The 18,620-nt window shown below is 36.9% G+C and overlaps 1 protein-coding gene across 4 annotated transcripts; it reads right to left on the bottom strand.

Moving 5' to 3' along the window:
- Positions 1-460: 460 nt before the first annotated feature.
- Positions 461-18,591, bottom strand: LOC108613373 (solute carrier family 71 member 1). Of its 4 annotated transcripts, none has more exons than XM_089467726.1 (10): positions 14,101-17,891; positions 5,112-6,164; positions 4,458-4,688; positions 3,610-3,705; positions 3,018-3,542; positions 2,740-2,948; positions 2,587-2,673; positions 2,428-2,525; positions 2,100-2,366; positions 461-1,887 (listed from the first exon to the last, which is right to left on the bottom strand). In XM_089467726.1, exons 2-10 carry the CDS (start codon positions 5,595-5,597, stop codon positions 1,790-1,792), a joined length of 2,097 nt encoding a protein of 698 aa, XP_089323852.1. In that variant the 5' UTR covers positions 5,598-6,164; positions 14,101-17,891; the 3' UTR covers positions 461-1,789. The 4 variants fall into 4 exon arrangements, with proteins under 4 accessions (XP_089323852.1, XP_017862271.1, XP_089323853.1 ...); XM_018006782.2 differs by lacking the exon at positions 14,101-17,891 and adding an exon at positions 6,794-11,379; XM_089467727.1 differs by lacking the exon at positions 14,101-17,891 and adding an exon at positions 7,170-11,379.
- Between the last annotated feature and the right edge of the window lie 29 nt (positions 18,592-18,620).

Genomic DNA, 18,620 nt, shown 5'->3' with positions numbered 1-18,620 from the left:
TCAAATAATTTATATTTATGTTTTGCTTTAGTAAAATTAATTTGTTTACATTTTTTCGAGACTCTAGCTATTGAAAACTCTGAAATATGTATGCAAAGCCACGCGCAACCTATTGATATTTATGGATTTTCTTCTAATTAAACTACAAGTATAACTTCATAGGTAATACAAAAAATAATGAATAATGATTCGCAAGAAAATAAAGAAATTGAATTATGAAATATTCAGAAGAAATCAAGAATATTTGTTGTATATGAGGCTCCCGATTATCAAAGAAAATTATCCGTTAGCCGTTAACTTCTTTACTATCTCTCTCTAAAATTTTTAACGAGCAATCCCTATTTACCCATACTTTTAACAGGAATGGAGTCACCGTTATTCTTAGTTGACTTATCTAGAGATCCCTTCATAATTATTATGAATATATATTCATTTAAATTTCTGTATAAAAAGGCATATCTGGAATTTCATCAAAACATATTTTTATTTGTTACACAATTGTTGCTTTTGTTTAATTCTTGGTTGAGTTTTAATTTCACATCATTTCGTATTTTTGTATTTCTTCACTTTTTTCCTTTTATGTTTTTACTGCGTCAAAAGTATTTGTACATACATTTAGTTATTATATAGGCATTTATTTATGCCTTTACAATCGTGTTGTCTATGTTAAATAATTTACATTAGAAATTTGGTTTCAGTTTTACATTGAACTGCGATACACATTAATTGCGTTTCAAAATTAAAAATATATATATGTCTACATTAGATGTTTCACGCCTTCATATATATGTATATATATATATGTTACATGATGTTGAAACTTTGCACCTTTGATAGCACATGCAAAAGAACTTTACAACTACTTACGCACTGGCTTATTAATTATTGATGCCTAAAGCCTTGTTTAATTCAATAAAAAACAATAATATTAATTTGTATTTTGTTTCTTTTTATCAAAATAAAAGCTATTAAACAGTTAGCATTATTGTTATCGTTATATTATATTTAGTTTAAGTGAAACGCACGACTTCGTTCCCTCATTTGCGACACTTGATGCTCGATTCACGACTCTCGAATTTTTGGATCACTACAGATTGCAAAGTAAAGCTTGCTACACAATTAATACTAATTAGTAATTATACGTAAAAATTTGTTAATTTATAATTTTAAGTTTATTTTTTCTTGTAATTCATTTCGACTGCTAAAAGAAATTAAAACTGTTTAGAGCTGTGTGTAGCATAAAAAATACATACGAACAATTTGTATAGACCGATATATATATATATATAACATATATATACATATATTTATATAAACAATAAGCTTTGTATTTTATTTTTGTATTTGGCAGTTGTTTTTGTTTTCCTTTCTTTTTTTTTCGTTTTTCTTGTTCTGTTCCTACAATACAAATTGTCGCTGTGATGTTACAAAGTTGAATGTGAAAATTAACACAGGCCTCTTCTTTATACTATTATTATTAAGATTATTATTAGTTTTTGTTTTTATTTTCATTTTTGGGGCAAGCACACGCAGTGGCAAAATGAGTGCAGAGTTATCTTTTAAAATAAATAGCTCATAAGTAATCAATTAACTAATTAGTATGACAACAATTGTACATTACACACATGAAAAAAGAAATGTGAATACAAACAAAATTAGAAGCATCGAAAATCGAACTGAATGTTTGTTGTGGTTGTTGGTTTTGTTATGTTTAAACTAAAGCGACACTAGTTACAGCATTTGTTACAGTTACTATTAATCATGTATTAATGACGATGGGCGTGACCGACTACAGCTGCGCCAGCGAATCGGAGCGTATCAGCGGGGCCAACGAGCTGGGCAACTTGTGCCCTGTCTCGATCTCGTACTGCACATCGAGCGAGGCACCTGCAAATCCATATCCAGAGAGAAGAAACAGAGAGATAGTAAACAGATTCAGGTATATAGATTTATCGGTATACAGCACTTTTCAATTTGATATATTGATTTTGATTTTTTTTTTCTTTTTTTCTTGAGAAAAATTCAGATATTTTATTTACTGATATTTTTCTATTTTTTCTTTTTTTTTTTTGTTTGTTATGAATTAACTTCTTCCTTACGTTTCTTTTCCAGCACTGCCTGCTGACCTTCGGGTATGAATGCGGCCACAACAATGGCACAGAAGACGCACAGGGCTCCAAAAACGAATGGTGGACCGGGCACATGCATTGAGATCTTCTCAACGTTCGTCGGATGACTGTTATTCATAATGGCTTCATGATCGGCATTTAAGTCGACATTGAACAGATAGAAGATGACGCCAAAAACAGCGGGACCCAGGCCGTTACATAGGCCACGCATGCCCGTGATCATGCCCTGAACGGCACCTACAAAAGATAACTGGGCGTAAATACTGGACAGACGACAGCTATTGCAATGGTGATTAACCTTGACTCTCCGGCGAAGCATATAGCGAGACAAACGCGCTAATAGCGGGGTAGGTAATTGAACCTAAGGCAGCTACCACGCCTGCGGACCACATCATCCTGTAAATGAGCAAAGATTAACTAAAGCTCAACTAAACATTGTATTGCTCATGCTGCTTACCACTTCTGACTGCCCAGACCATACCACAACAATTGAATCAGCTCCAGGGCTAGGCCCACAATGATCGTGCGCTTTGCGCCAAAGACTCTGGAATGAATGCAGGTAACTGTGATTAGTAATTGCTAAGGGATCTTCCTTATATATTCAGCTCACTTCATAAACGATCCAAGTGTCACTTGCACCGTTATGCTGAGTATGCCCACAACGGCGATGAAAATGGATACCTCCACGTAGTTGAATCCCATTTTCAGCTTGAGGTAGACAAACATGCAGGAGTACTCTCCAGCCTCCGGCAGATAGGAGAGTAGCACAGTTAAGCACAGCATCAAGACAGTCTTATCTGTGCCGACCTTGCGTAGTGCCTGACAAAAAAAGGAAGAATTTTATAAACTTAATATAATCATATTTTATTCTATAGGATGTTCACTTACCAGAAAGGGATCCGCCTGCTCCCAGCTGATGGGCGCACCCCATGAAGCCGGTCGCATCTTCTCCGACAGACTCTCCGGCACAGCGACTAGTATAAAGAATACATCTAGCACCGCAATCGCTGTGGATAGCGCTACCACTAGGGTATCGCCATACATGTCCATTAATGCATTGCCCAGCGCTGGTGAAATGACCAAACTGGCTGCAAATGTGGCCGAGGCAAGGCCATAGGCCTTGGATCGTTCCTCCGGTGTGGTCACGTCAGCCACATAGGCGAACACCACCGAAAAGGTGACAGCGAATGCGCCACTAATTGAGATCAAGGCAAAGAACCACCATGTGTTTATGCACATCAGCGGTATGGGCATACAGGTGAAGAATACTGTAACTAATAGGAAAAACTTGCGACCCCAGATGTCCGACAGAGCGCCGATCAGGGGGGCCGACAGAAAGGACAGTATGCCCTTGATGCCCATCACCAAGCCATTCATGAGGAACGTGTGATCCGGAAATGTACGGTTGAGCGTCTATAAAAATAGATTTGAATACCATTATTATTAAAAATGCTTCATTTTATTGGACATATATACTGACCGATATGATGGGCATGGTTAATAGACCCCAGGCGAAGAACTCTAAAAATATCACAATCAGCGCATGATGTACACTTGGCTCGCCGATGCCCGAACTCTGTGGGTATATAAATTGTACAGGGATATACATTAGCTAATGAAATTCGTGAATTATTATTATTACATCTATTATTATTAATACGTTGTAATAAGGCTAGTAAGGCTAGGGTTAAGCCCATAGTTTAGCAATTTAATTCGTCTAGATTTTAATAGCTAAAGAGAAGTTTGACTATGAAACTATATATAAATTAAGGTGTAATTTTAGTTAAAAGGAAATATAAAATTTTTAGTTATAGTTATAGTTGGTTATAAATATGTAAAAATTGTATAAAATTGTATTAGATTTTAAAATCTTTTAAAAATAAATCTTTTTACTTATTTATAAACTTGGTTTACCTTAGCTGTATATTATATATTTATTCTACTAATGATTATAGTTATGATATATAAAACAACTAAAGATTATACGAAATTTGAACTAGAGAGTCTCGGATTGAATCTGTTACTGCAGCTTAAGTTAATTAGAATTAATAAACTTAACGCTAAACTAGGATTACTTATAGATACGTTCTTATAAATACACCCGTATACATGCATATACATATGTATATATAATATACACTAGATATGGAATCAAAGTCTGTTATTAAAACGACACCAGCTGAAATCGGAAACGGCCTGAATAATGCAAACGTGGGGGAATTATGAATTTGGTCTGAGTCTGGCATTGGAATCGCTGCAATTGATTTGTTTGTCTTGCGATCAATTTAAATGCAATTCAATGGAATTTTGTGCCCACAGCCCACAAACCTTGCAGCAGCAAATTTTGCAGGCGACGCGTATCCATTCGAAGCAACGATTGCGTTTCGGTCGATCCGTTGGCGCTCCATTGGCGTTGCCCGTCGCTCCCAGCTGTGATCGCATCGAGATGTACGAGGCGGAGGACAGGGTGCGTCGATGTGTGCCGCCAATCGATCTCGAGGCACCCTGTGCCGTCGTCTCTGCGAATGCTGCACTGGGATGTGTCGCATAGCGTGATGACTGCAGGAAGGAATTAGCAACGGCATTAGAATTAATAATGTCATTGGCATTAGCATTGGTAATGGATTAAGCAATAGTATTATCATAGGCATTGGCTTCAACTGGCATAGTCTCAGTTCTCGGTATGCACATACTATTAACAATGGCATTAGCATTAGCATTAGCATTACTATTACCAATACTACTAACATCAGCTGTGGCATTGACATTAGCATTAACACTATGTCTGCTTTAACATCCGCATTGACTATGCACTTGTATTAGCATTGCCATTGGCATTACCATCATCATAACTGTCATTACCATTGGCATGACAATTGATAATAGAACTAACATCAGCTCCAGCTATAGCTTCAGCTATGCCATCTGCCATTACCATTACTATTATTATCTCCATTACCAATGGCATTTGCCCAGCCTTACCGTTGGCACATTATCCTCATCTCTCGCTGCGCTGCTGTCATCGGTTCGCCTTGGCTGCTGCTTCTGCTGTCGATTGAGCGATGTGGCATGCCGCTTCATAAGCTGTGCTGCAGGCGAAAACGAGCTGATGGTATCATCCCCATCTCCATCTGCATCCGCATCCGCATCCGCAACAACGTCAGCCACATCCGCCGTTGTGGGCGTCGAGCTGCTGCTGTGCGTGCTCTGCGTATCCGTCAGTTCACCCCCATCCGAATCGTCCTTGATATGCGTTGCAGTTGCAGTCGTCGCTGTGATGCTGGTGTTGCTGGTGATGATGATGGCGCTGGTGTAGCTGGTGCTGGTGCTGCTGCTAGTATTGGTGTTGCTTGTGGCTGTTGTCAGATTCTTAATTGTCGGCTCGTGCTCGTCCAGTTCATAGCTGCTGCTGTCCGCATTCGCATGCTCAGTGGGCTGCCGCTTGGCATAGCTTAGCTCGTCACGCATGCTTCACACACCACACCACCTACGCTCACTCACACACACACACACACACACACACACTTACGCACACAGACAAACACGTCGACAGGCAGACGGAGAGAGGAGTATTGTGCTGCTCTGCTCAAATCTTTCGCGTCTCTCACGCTCCTTTCGTCCGCTCTCACTTTCTCTCCCTTCCGTACGCGTTCTCTCTCCTCCTTCTGTCCCCTCTCGTCACTCTGGTCTCCGTTAGGCTTCCGCTAAGTGGGTTGCTTTGCACACTGTTTCCTCGGCCGATCCAACACACTTATTTCCATTGCCACGTATTATCCAAAGCTGTTTAAGTCTAGGAACATTGCTGATCACAGATCACAGATCACTACACAGTTATCCAAAGGAAATCATGCAGTTCTTTCTCTCAATTGAATTGACTTGAATCTCCTCTTTGCTCTTGTCGCGCTGTTTCTTTGTTTGATTGATCACTGATCGCCGATTCTCGATCATTGATCATTTATTTGTCTCCTTTGCTTTTTGCCGTTGATGGCAAATCCAGTTTGGCCTCTTATCTTTGGTTTTCAGGCACTTTTCCGGCTGCAAGTACATTTAATGCTCTTTCATTTCCACGTACCGCTTTCAACGTTGGGCCCCAATACAAATTTAATTACTCAACTTGAGTGATTCGTAGACAATCCAACAAAATTGTCATTAAATTTTTAATTTTACTACCACATTTTTGGGGTTTTATGTGAGGTTCTACCATAAGTGGGCATGGCACGACCTACAATCAACTGCTAATTATTGCAAGCGATGCTAATAGTTGTTTAAATATTTTTTCCATTTTGACAGTACAGTAAATATTATTTTTTTATTTATTTATTTATTTTATTTTATTTTATTTTATTTTATTTTATTTTATTTATTTCTTTTTTTGGTAAAATATATAAAACCCCGCCAAGTATGCAGTAAAATAATGAGACTTTAAAATGTGGCAATAAATGAAAAATCGTTAAAAGCCAATTTATGTTATGAATTGTTATTTTTATCATTTGCCTGCTAATTAAACATAGCAGCAAGCATACAAACTCTATTTATATAGAGTGTTACTGATAAAACATCGTACGATGCTCAAGTTGAAATGGTCTCGAGTTAAATTTGTATCGGGCATCGAAGAGCGCTTTGCTTTTCATAACAAGTCTAATTGAAAGTGAGTGAACAATCACCGTTATTGTTATTGTTGCTTTTTGTTTTTTAGTTGTTTTTTTTTTTTGTATTTTAATTTTGTAGAAAAAAATCCAAATAAAACACACACTGTCTGTGGAACTTTGGGCGTTGCGTGCACCACATCCGAACACACCGAAAGAAAGAAATTACTGAGTTTTTGTCAAAGAAAGAGGGCCAAAACAAACACTATAAATCAATATCAATTTTATCAAGAATTTTGTTTTTCACATAAACAGTATTGAATTTTGACAAACGTATTGAAAATATATTCCACATTTATTTTCTACAACTTCTCTCACGAAAACGTCTGAATTTGCTCCTGATTTCACTAAAAATTATTGACGACATATCCGACAGATCGAGAAAGAAACCTACAGCAACGACTGCTCGCTTCGACTGCGCCGTGGGCACTGAACGACCGGCAGAGCTTTTTGCAAATGAGAAACACCAATGCAGGCGCTAGAGTGTGACCGAGAGAGCGTGAGTATTAGCGTTTGAGGCTGCGCCTCGGACTTTGCAGTGAAAACGAAACGAAGAACAAAGAGATTGCCCAAAAATACATTAGCAGCAGCAACAACTAGCCTAAGTACTTTTTTTGTGAGGGGGAAATTTAGCGGCTTCGGCTTTCAATTCATTTCAATGAAGGGGGAATTGAGCGAATGATGCAGTAAGATGAAGAGCACATACACAAAAAATACTTGATGTATAAAGCAAAAAATTCAATAGCTGCTGTTATAGTAAAACGAACAATAAGAAACCACAAAAAAAAGCCCAAAAAGTACTAAAGACGTGTGTTGAAGTGGGAAATATGTCAGCTGCTACAACAAATAGCCAAAAAGTACGTTGTAACGAACAGGGAAATTAATGACCAAAAATAGCCGAAAAGGTATTTTTGTCAAAAAAAAAAAAAAAAAAACTTTACTGTGTGTGTCTATATGAAATGAAGGGGAAAATTGAGCAGCTTTTGCTGTATATCACATTTTATTTAAAAATTAGCAGCACCCCGTGAACTGTGATATCAAATTAAAATCAACAAAAAATAGCACGTTTAACTAAACGTTTACGAGCTGAGCCATAACAATTTGCGAGCTGATCAGAGAAGCAAATAATAAATAGAAATCAATGGGAAATATTTAACAAGCACTAAACTTGGGCAAGTTATTATTGCACAAATAATTTGAACACTTTAAAATTCCATATGTTCAGTTTTCATGTGAATATGTTAAGTAATGAGAACGTAACTATTTAAAATGCTTATCGCAAAATCTAATCCACATAAACCTAAACAAAATTAACACTAAATTGCGCTGCTGTTACTGAAAAATTAGATAAAAGTCATCAAAACAAAAAACTGTCTGGCAGAGCATAAATCATCGCAACGTGCTCAACCCCATGGAGAACGCAACGATCAGCTCCAATCAGGTCAAGTGCAAACGCACAGCAAGTAAATACATGGAAATGGAAGTGGAAGTGGAAACTGGCCAAACAGTCTACGCAACTCAGTTGGGACAGTGTAAAGGGGGTTAGGCAAGCGAAAAAAAAAATGAAGCAACTGCGATAAGAAAAGTTTCTGAACCGAACTGAGATACTTTTTGTTGACGCAAGATACAGGAATCCAACCTAGTTTATTATAGATATTTTCATTTTATTTATTTAACTTCTATGTATATGCGATACGCAACATCTCTATTTTCTATATACATCTAAAGTGCTAAAATAAATAAATTTCTATACGCTATTTTCAGTTGACAATTGACTCTATATACGTTGGAGTCAATTGTCAACTGAAAATATACTATATACCACATATATATACTTTTTGCATTTATTGGATTTTCTAATTACTCCATTGTGGCGGCTTTATGTTAGAGCGTGGGCTAATAACACGACGTATACGTAATATCATATAATTTACAGTACATTTATAGTTAATTAATCTGCTATCGCGACAAGCACGTGTGCTGCACATATACCCTGTAATTTGGGGCATGCTTTGAACTAATGCAGACTGTCATATAGAACTTATACATTAATTATTACTAATATTTGATATATATTTACGTATTTTCTATACTCTATATTTTTCTATCGTATTCAATTTTAATTTTGAGATTATTTTTATTATGTTTTACAAATTTTTTAAATCTTTCAATCAAATTATCTATATAAAATATATCTTTTTTTTCTCATTGATTTTTAGTTTTGTTTGAAATTGGGTTTCTTCACATATTCACAGGGTAACTGCCAATCGAATAGTTGCTCAAGTATACCCCTTCTTTTGCATATTTTCGCACACGCAAATGGCGAACCAAAAAAGAGTTTTCTGCCTGTCGTGCAAGGTCAAAACTGTTTTTTGCGGTCTGCTTGAATAATTGATATGCATGAAGAAGAAAAATTGTGTTTGGGCAACGAATTATACGTATTTCAAATGGCAGTGGAAGGTTTACCACAAGCCTAAAGGTATGCAGTAGAAACTCTCAAAGGAGGGCAAGGCAAAAACACACACACAAACACCCACATAGTATCAGATATATACACACATTCAGCTGGCATGCATTAGGCAGCTGTCGGAGCTGTCATTCAGTTTGTCACCAACTTCCGATAGTGAATGAATTAGAGGCTCAACTCTTTTAGCGCTTAGACTGTCAGCATTTCAGTTAACAAAGAAGTTGAATGAAATGCCTGAATATGCTTGAGCTCTGCCAGGCACAGCCTGTTGCTAGCTCAGGTTCTCTGCCCGGGGCATACTCAATACATGTGAAATTCTCGCACAATTGACAAACCAATTCAAGGTTAGATGAGTGCAGCAGCCGCTGATTGTTGTTGCCATAGCAGCCCGTGCTTTAAATTCGTTTCGAATTCAGTGACGACAACAAATGCATGACCATGCGACGTATACGTAATGTGCCACGAGCAGCAGACAGCTCATTGAATAAATTGTTATTTCAAGTGTGAAAAGGAAACTTCAATAATAAAGAAAACATTATTATTATAACTATATATTATATATTTTAGCATGTTTGCTATATACATGTACACATCTGTATGTAATTAGATATAAATATAACTTTTATAAATGGAAAAGTTTTATAAACATATGGAACTACCCATTGTTCGCGCAATCTAAATGAATTCAAGAATTAGAACTGTTTTTGCCTTGCACTTGGCCACGTTTGCAGCTTCGCTTATGCCATATGCCGCATGCCACATGCCACATGCCATTTTCCATTTATTATTTGCCATTTTCCTTTCATCACGCCCCTGAAGATGCCCTAGGCCTTGTTGGCTGCTGACAACCCGCTGTCATTTCTATAGCATATAGCAGAAAGTTGAGCCAAGGGCTCGGGTAGCCACGACTTTTGCTGTCACGATGATGCGATTTGATGTGACTGCCAGCTAAGCTAGTCACAGTGACAGAGAGTCAGCTCAGTGCATGCACTTGCCATTATCTAACTGACCGAGTAAAATCAATAAAATGCACATTCATCATCTAAATGACACTGTCCATCTCTCTTTCTTACTGACTTTCGCTTTTGCTGTCTCTCTCTATGACCCTTTCCCAAACGCATTGCCCAGTCGGCCAATGGGCCAGGCCAGTAGCAATTTCGGTGGCAGCTTGACACTTGCTGGCCAAACTATTTTTAATATTGAAAACGAACGCAGGCTGCGCTCCCAAACACGCAAAAGTTTGTGACACACACTGTGAGAGAGTGTGTGAATGTGTGTGAGCGCAAGAGAGAGAGAGAGAGGGTCTATGTGGACTAAACAGGAGCGGAATTCCAAGCTAAAGTCGTTGGCGCATGTTTAAGACTGAAATTTGCTACAATTTATGACAGTTTAAAGTGGATTCAAAATTAACAGAAGAAGGAAATATCTATTAGTGTCTACTTATATGGTAGTAAAATATAACAACTGTGATACCAAATTGACTATGACTCTTGTTACCAAGTTTAAATATGCGTAAATAAATATAAATTTTACTATGATTATTCTCATATGGATGTGCGTTCGACCCAATCAGCAATTTCTCTTGAAGCGTATTCGACTTTCATTATAAAAAAGTTCGAATTTTCTCTTCTGCTGCCTTTGCTCTATTCATTCATTTGACTGCTTGTTGCTCGGGGCTGTTTTTATTGATTAACAATGATTATGATGCAGCCTGAAATACGAGCTGACCTTGCATGCCACATGCCTGCAAAAAACACGGCAGTTCCGTTACGCTGCGCCTCGAAATTTGTTGACAACAGCAAAATACAAAAGCAAAAAACCGAATGAAAAAAGAACCTGCAGTCAGGCAGTTAATTTGCATATGTTGCAACAGAATATTTTGGCAGCACTGCCAAAAAAAAATAAAAGAGAGAGTATGAAACAAACGATTGTCATTTTTTTAGCTGCCTCGTCAAACGAAGCAAACGGAATTCGAAATTCTAATGCACTCGCTAACGCAAATACCAGTCCATCGCATAGGGTATACAGGGAGTGCCTCGGCTGAAGAGAAGGCAATATTGCCAAGGACATAGCTGCCACAAGCCTAGCCAATGTGACTCATCGGATGTATGAATTAGATATATATATATACTATATATTAATATATATAAACTAACTGAGATATAGGAATGCGAATAGATATATATACGAGTATATATAAACAAATATGACAAATATGAAGTTTCATTCAATTAAATGAAAATAATTTGTATATATCTAATTCATTCATTATAATTCCATAATATCTATCATGTCACCGTCTGGAATGCGATATACAAATAGCAGAAAAGCTGACTCTGAAATTTGATTAATTACTTGACATTGACAAATACGCATTTCATTTAAGAAACGTCTTAAATAAACATTAAGAAGAGTACAGTAAAAGCTGTCTAAGGGCGACAATGAAGCTATTGATTGAATTGCCTGAATTGTAACATACAAAATTTTAATAAAGATACAAGTTATAAAGTAATATATGAAAAATTATAATAAAAATAGTAAAAGTAAATCTAATAATATTAAATAATTATTAATTACAGAAATAAATACATTTTAAAAACTAATCTTCAAATATGATAATTTCCAAGACAGACAGCTTTAGATATGAGGCATTAAAATAATTTTAAATATAATATATAATAATTCTAAAATTTGATTACTATTTATTTACATATATATACACATTTCAAAAGCCAGTTCTTTCTATATTTCGATTCCTAAAATTGTTTTATAGATTCTTACAGGCCTGAATCTATGTACATTATATGGCGGTATTTAGTATGCTCATGCAACTGTTCATCAATCACTTCGTCAATAAGTCAACATAATCGGCTTGTGTATATATAGATATAGCAACTATATGCCTGTGCTTAACTTTAATTTGCAGTTGAGGGCACATCAAATAAGGAAAGACAATAGCTTAGAGCTTGTGCCTGTGCCTGTGCCTGTGATGGGCTTTCGGTTTTGCGGCATTGCGCATACGCCGCATTAGCCACCAAAGCTGTTCATGAACTGCGAGACAAAAGCAGCCAACAACAAATTATGGCAACATGTGTGTGTGTGTGTGCGTGTGTATTATCTAACGACATGTCATAAGAGCTGACAGTAGCTGTACCCAACTGCCTGGCTGCTGTTTCCACCAAGCTTCAGCTCTCAACTGCCGTACTCCTCGACACATCCTGCATCATAATTGATTGGGGCAGACTAGGACAAATATTGGTCTATGCCATAAGCAAAATCCGTGTCAGCTGAATCTCAAGAGCCCTGAAGAAGGTGCAGACGCAACGCCACTTTACAAAATATGCTAATGAATCGTACGATTCCATTGAAGAGCAGGCAGACAGACTTCTGGCTTTGTTTTTTATTTATTTGCCACAAAGGTTTATTGAACCCTTGCGGCGCGCCATGCGCAGCGTTAGCAAAGGGTTTGAGTGTGGGCGAAGATGCCGAAATGTACGTATATAAATTATGTATCTTCTGTTTTGCAAACTTTTACTTTTATGCAGTGTAAATTTTCACAAAATATTTAGCGTATTTGGGAGGGAGGGTTGCTTACAATGTTTCAAAAGGTTTGATGTAATAAATCCGAATTTTTTTAAGCAGTTGTATAGGACATTATGAAGAAATAATGATGACAATTAAGTATACGAAACTTGATATCTATCCGATCTTCTAGATTTATCTAAAGGTAACAAATCATTTTAAAAAATTTGTTTACTATTGGAATTATTTTATTATAAATCCTCCTATGAATAAGTACAGCATATTATTGTAAATATTTAATGCACAATTATTATTAACAATTAAAACTTAAAAAAATTCAATAAAATTCGAAAAAATTTGCAACAAAAAACTCATTAGAATATTCATTGAATTTCTCCACACATATTGTGTATACGACACGTGGCACAGAAGCCGTAATAAACAAATTGATTAAGAAAGGGAATCATGATTAAGACTACAATTACGATAAACATTTGATTGCCGTATGCAAATATGCTGATGCTTGGGGAAGCGCTGCAATTGAGGTCAACGTGGGCGGGGAGGGGGCAGGCAGCACAGCTAAAAAAGGGAGGCATGACCGCAGCTCATTTTATGAGCCATTTTGATTTAGTCATAAACCTAAGCAAACCACACAAAAGGCAGTGCAATGAGCTGAGTCGAGATAGATGGCTACACAATGGATAATGAATATATAGCATGGGGCAGCCACAACAAAAGACTTTTTTAATGTACATCTGCTTGCAGCAAGGCGCTCCAAATGCTAAATATTGCTGCAAAAAGAAAGCAGCAAAGGACTGTAGAAACAATAGCCAACAGAAGCGAATGCTGGTCAAGGCAGTGAAAGTAGAGAAAGGACGCAGCGTGGAGCTACGGAGTTGATGCGAGCGAAGAGGGGCGCAACGCTTTGGTGGGCGGCAAAGACAAGTTTGAGTGACCTTCTTCAAGGAAAACAACACGAAAGGCAAATGCGTGTATCGACGCGTGTGTATGTGTGTGTGTGTGTGTGTGTGTGTGTGTGTGTGTGTGTGTGCGTGGGCTGGGTATATGGCGACATTCGGTCGTGTCTTAAGGCAGACACGAAAAATAGCGCTGAATGCCAGACAGCAGCAACAACAAAGAGCAGAGGACCAACAAGAGAAGCGAGACACATGCCACATGCCACACCAAGTACGTTGGCCACACTTAAGTACAGTTACAAAATATTTTGCGTAACGCAGCAACAACAACAATGACGATGATGCGTGGCAGCATTTGAAGTTTAAATTTTCCCACATAGTTTTCCATTACACGTTTCTTTCTTTCTTTTTCAACTTACAGTCAAACTGCAGGCAGGCACACACACTCGCACACACACACAAACACTTTGTTACAATTGTATCATATTATTTAAATAATTGTTAATCGAAATACTATTTGTTAATATATTCCAAACTTAATTGTTGCTTGATTTCATATATTTGTACGCAATCGTTTATTTGCTTTAACGTCGCGCTCCGATCGAATTAGCACGCGAAAAACTGAATGAAACCAAAGAAAACTCAAATGAAATATTAAACGAATTATTTTTGTGTATATTTTTCTTTTGTTAAACGAAGACGATGGCCAGCTTGATGATAATAATAACAAAAAGACGCGAGAAGGTTTTCCGAGATAGTTGTGCGCTTTTCCACATGCTGCGTTGTACTCAGCTGGAAAAGCGACAACTTATTTTTTTCCCATTCTTGTATGCAATTTTCGCGTGCGAACTGTGAAGCTTTTGAGGCGCACAGAGCTTTTCATGTATAATTATTTCGACTAGCTAAAAAAACGAGGGGAAAATCAAAGCATATATGTGTTAAATAAATAAGAAAGCAAACAAAAACTAATTTTATTAATTCATGAGCATTTCGATAAAATCGTTATAAATTATTAAGTATTGTTTATTCAATTAAACAATTTTCCGGCGCCAATTGACTTTCACTTACACACGCATACGCACACACACATAGCCCAACTCCCACACATTAAAGCTCAGCTTCGATTATTTCACTTTCGTGTCTGTCTCTCTCTCTCTCTCTCTCTCTCTCTCTCTCTTTGCTCTTTCGCTCGCACATATTTGCTCTATAAACCTGCTTTCGCGTCTGCATTAAATTTCCCATAATAATTCCCATTCCGTGTTTACTAATTCCCTTGTTTGTTTGCACACTTGTTTGTTGTTGTTGTTGCAGCTTCTGTTGCATGTCACTTGCGGGTGCACGGTTCGTACACGCGCACCCGCCGCACAAGAGAGACAAAGAGACCGAGAGACGCGCGAGAGCGAGAAAGCTTTCGCCTCTCTTTACAGGCATCCGCTAGGTCGCTGACGGCGAAGCCAAAAAGCTGCATCAAGTGCCGCACGCGTTTTCATTTCGCTTTCTTTGTAGATTCTGCGCGCTCATTTTATGAATGAAAGCTTAGCGCCACAAAATGCACCAAAAAAGGAAATATTTCTTGGCTCACTGTGAATGAGTTCAATGATTGCTCTTCGAGAATATGAACGACAAGCCACCCTGTATATTAAATTTTAATTATTCCGAGACATTAGCAATGTGATTTGTTAATTTCCGTTATTATTTATTCTACGATTCTTTACGAAATCAAATTCCAACTAAAAGTCCTTAAATAAGTTCAAGGCTACTAAAATTACTATGAAAAAGCCATTAAGTAAATTAGCTGCGACCAACAATAGTTATTACTTCTTCGACCTGACGTATGTGTAATGTGCTCATTACACTGTCCTGCGAGAAATTTGGCCTAAGAAAAACAGTGATAACAGTAATAATCTATACAAAAAACCGAGGCTTAAATTTTTTATGTTTATGATAACTTCATTTTTTCATTAAATATTATATATTAGATTTCTGGGCACCTGCTTTTGCTGTATAGTGTGTATACAAACATGGCGACAGGCTGGCTGCTTTTTAACTGCGTGTAGAGTTAGCGGCTAATTTTCTTGAAATTAGACTTCGCAGTTAACATAGCAGCATTAAATATGCATAGCTAAGGGAGGGGAACGGGTTAGAAGAATAGGGAGTGGAAGAGCCAAGAGTAGAATTTGGCCTGTTCCGTCGAGTGTTGTTCTACATTTTGTATATATGTAGCTGTGTAATTACGCGCTGTAGTTGGGTTGGAAAAAATTGTGATTAATGTAACATTTACACGCTCACGCATGTGTATGTATATATACAAATATATATGTATGTATATAGGGTGCTGATTTAACAGCTCCGCCTCATTAGACGCGCACATTGTGAGAAATTGTGAAGGTACTTGGCAAAGTTCATTGCACTCTCAAGCAATAAGGCAGAAGAAAAGAAACAACAATTCCACTTATAGTTTTTCACATCTTAATGAGCTAATATGGAGCATACATAATAAAACCCGAAACAAAAACAGAAAACAAAACACAAAAGGCAAAACCAGAAACTGAACCAAGCACAAGACACACAGAACAGCTTTTTGACGAAAGCGAAAGCCGAACACGAGCGACAGTTGCGTCGCTCTCGCTCCCACCCATTAAACAAGTGGTTTGCTGGAAGAGGTCAACGTTGAATTGATTATGAAATTTGACACACAAATGTTCAAGATCTTGCGCTCTTCTGCTACGTCTCTCTCCCTCGCTCACTCATTCTCTCTTCAGCCGACAAGTGCTGGCAAACATATGACTGCGCTTGCAATGGAAACTAACTAACTGTTCTCACATAACAGTGCACTCACATATAAAAATATTTCTGTTTGAGCAGTGATAAAAATCATTGAATAATTAAATAGACGAGCTAAATATAAAATATTTAATATATATGACACTGTGATTTTTAGCTATACATTTTTATTTTCAAAAAATGTTAATTGTTATTGTGCTCATTATATATTGTAGCACGCAAGTTCTGCTGATGTCAGCTAGTCAGCGCGTTGATGACTAATGAATAACTCCAAGGGAAATGAATATCTCCTTATCAATATATATAAAGTTTTTTAAAGCGTTCATATGGAACGAAATAGATATTTCTTTATAACCGTACATTGATTACAAACTATGTACTATGTCTATACAAATTATATCTATGATGACATGCGCCGCACTTTCTGCTGTTCATTTTATTTGACTTTCCGATTAGAGTCACAAAGATTTATAGATAATATCGCATGTTGATAAGAGGAAAATAACCAAAATAACATTAAAAAGAAATTCACTGAAATTGGACGCAATCACAATTATTGAAATAAGCAATTGAAGCGTTTAAAGTCGCTTTATAATTTTCTCTAATGCGGACTAAGCGTACGGCACACGAGGCGTGATTCACGTCGAAATAAAGCGTGAGCGCCTGCGTCTGATAACAATTTGCTTATTGGCATACTTCAAATTAACTACAGTATATACTCAGTAAGTGTTTCGGGAATTACCCAATCCAGGTACAAAAGGTTGTTAGTCATACATATGGAAAGTATAGTAAATGGAAAGTATAGTAAAAGTTTATATACAATATTTAAAAGTTACTATACATAAGTATACCATTTATTCTAGATTTAATTATTCATTAAAATTATATAAGAATATACCGTACTATGTTCCGGGGCCTGTTCGTTTAATTGGGTTTTCCAGACATACCCACAATTGTAAAGGTATGATAAAGTAATCAAAGCTCTAAAAAATTTATAATATGATTATATACTTTATCTTAACTTAACATATACATAGGAAGTTTATCAGAATTTGTAGAAATAATTTAATGGAATTATATGTGCCAATATACTGAACTTTATATTTTACAGATTTTTTCTAATATTTGAATCTTTTGTATCTATCCAATAAATCGGCCTTAAAATTATATTTAATTATAAAATAATTCTTAATATTCCATTTTTCCTCGGTGAATATAACAGTTATAACAGTTCAATAGCATAGCTGACCAGACGATAGGTTGGCTTTATCAATGTTTTGCTGTAGTCATTATATCAGTTGCACAGGTGTGTTTTTTAAGGGGAGCTCAGTGTACTCACGTTATTCCACATATACATTTCCATATATACATATCCATAATACTAAGCTAATATATTATTCTATCTATATATGGGCATATTCGCATTGTATATAGGTATTGTTACTTACGGTAAATATGCTGCTCTTGTGCGCTCGATTGCGAATGACGAGGCCCGCCAAAGGCTTCTTCACATAGATTTTGGGCATCTCGTTTGATCTGCTAGATACGTGGCCCAGCAAATAACTGTTTGTTTAAGGTGTATTTGTGTGTGGCTGTCTGCGTTTAGGAATTGTGTTTTCGTTACAGTTGGGCTAATCGCAGCCGTTGCTAATAGCCGAGAAGGAGCCGAGGCGGGTTGTTTGGTTGATTTTTTTTTTGTTTTTTGTTTTTTTTTTTTTTTTTTTTGTTTTTAATGGGTGTCACATCAACAACTACAGCAACTTGCATACATTACACTTGTAGCTTCTACTTTGTTAATTACTTAATATTTTGGAGTATTCTATTTGTTGAGCAACAACAAGGCAGCGCGCTGGTTGTCGATGTCAATGCCTGCGCTTGTTGGCAATTTAATTGGCGGCTGCATCATCCCACTGGATGAAACGTCTCAGCATATAAATGTTTCTTAATGTGTGTGCGTGAGAATTTATAGCAACACACCGCTGACAACACCTCTTCAAGGCGGCAGCACTTTTAATTAAAATTGTACAAAACTAATTCGATTTTTACAGAAAATTTAATGCGTTCGTTTGCAAACACGGGCCGAAATGCGAGCACAGCGTCTTTGTTACCGCTAAATAATGGCAAAACGCGTTTGGAGCTGCTTATTCTAGGATTG

This window comes from Drosophila arizonae, chromosome 4 (genome assembly GCF_054131065.1).
Source record: "Drosophila arizonae isolate 15081-1271.41 chromosome 4, UAZ_ARI_1.0, whole genome shotgun sequence".
In the NCBI taxonomy this organism is placed as follows: Eukaryota; Metazoa; Arthropoda; class Insecta; order Diptera; family Drosophilidae; genus Drosophila; species Drosophila arizonae.
The sequence above is the reverse complement of the archived record's forward strand: the minus strand, read 5'-3'. Positions and strand labels throughout refer to the sequence as shown.

Coding starts and splice junctions, on each gene's coding strand:
- LOC108613373 (XM_089467726.1), bottom strand. CDS start 5,597: ATGCGTGACGAGCTAAGCTATGCCAAGCGGCAGCCCACTGAGCATGCG. Junction 4,689..5,111: donor ATGAGGATAATGTGCCAACG/GTAAGGCTGGGC, acceptor TCCTTCCTGCAG/TCATCACGCTATGCGACACA. Junction 2,367..2,427: donor TGCTTCGCCGGAGAGTCAAG/GTTAATCACCAT, acceptor TATCTTTTGTAG/GTGCCGTTCAGGGCATGATC.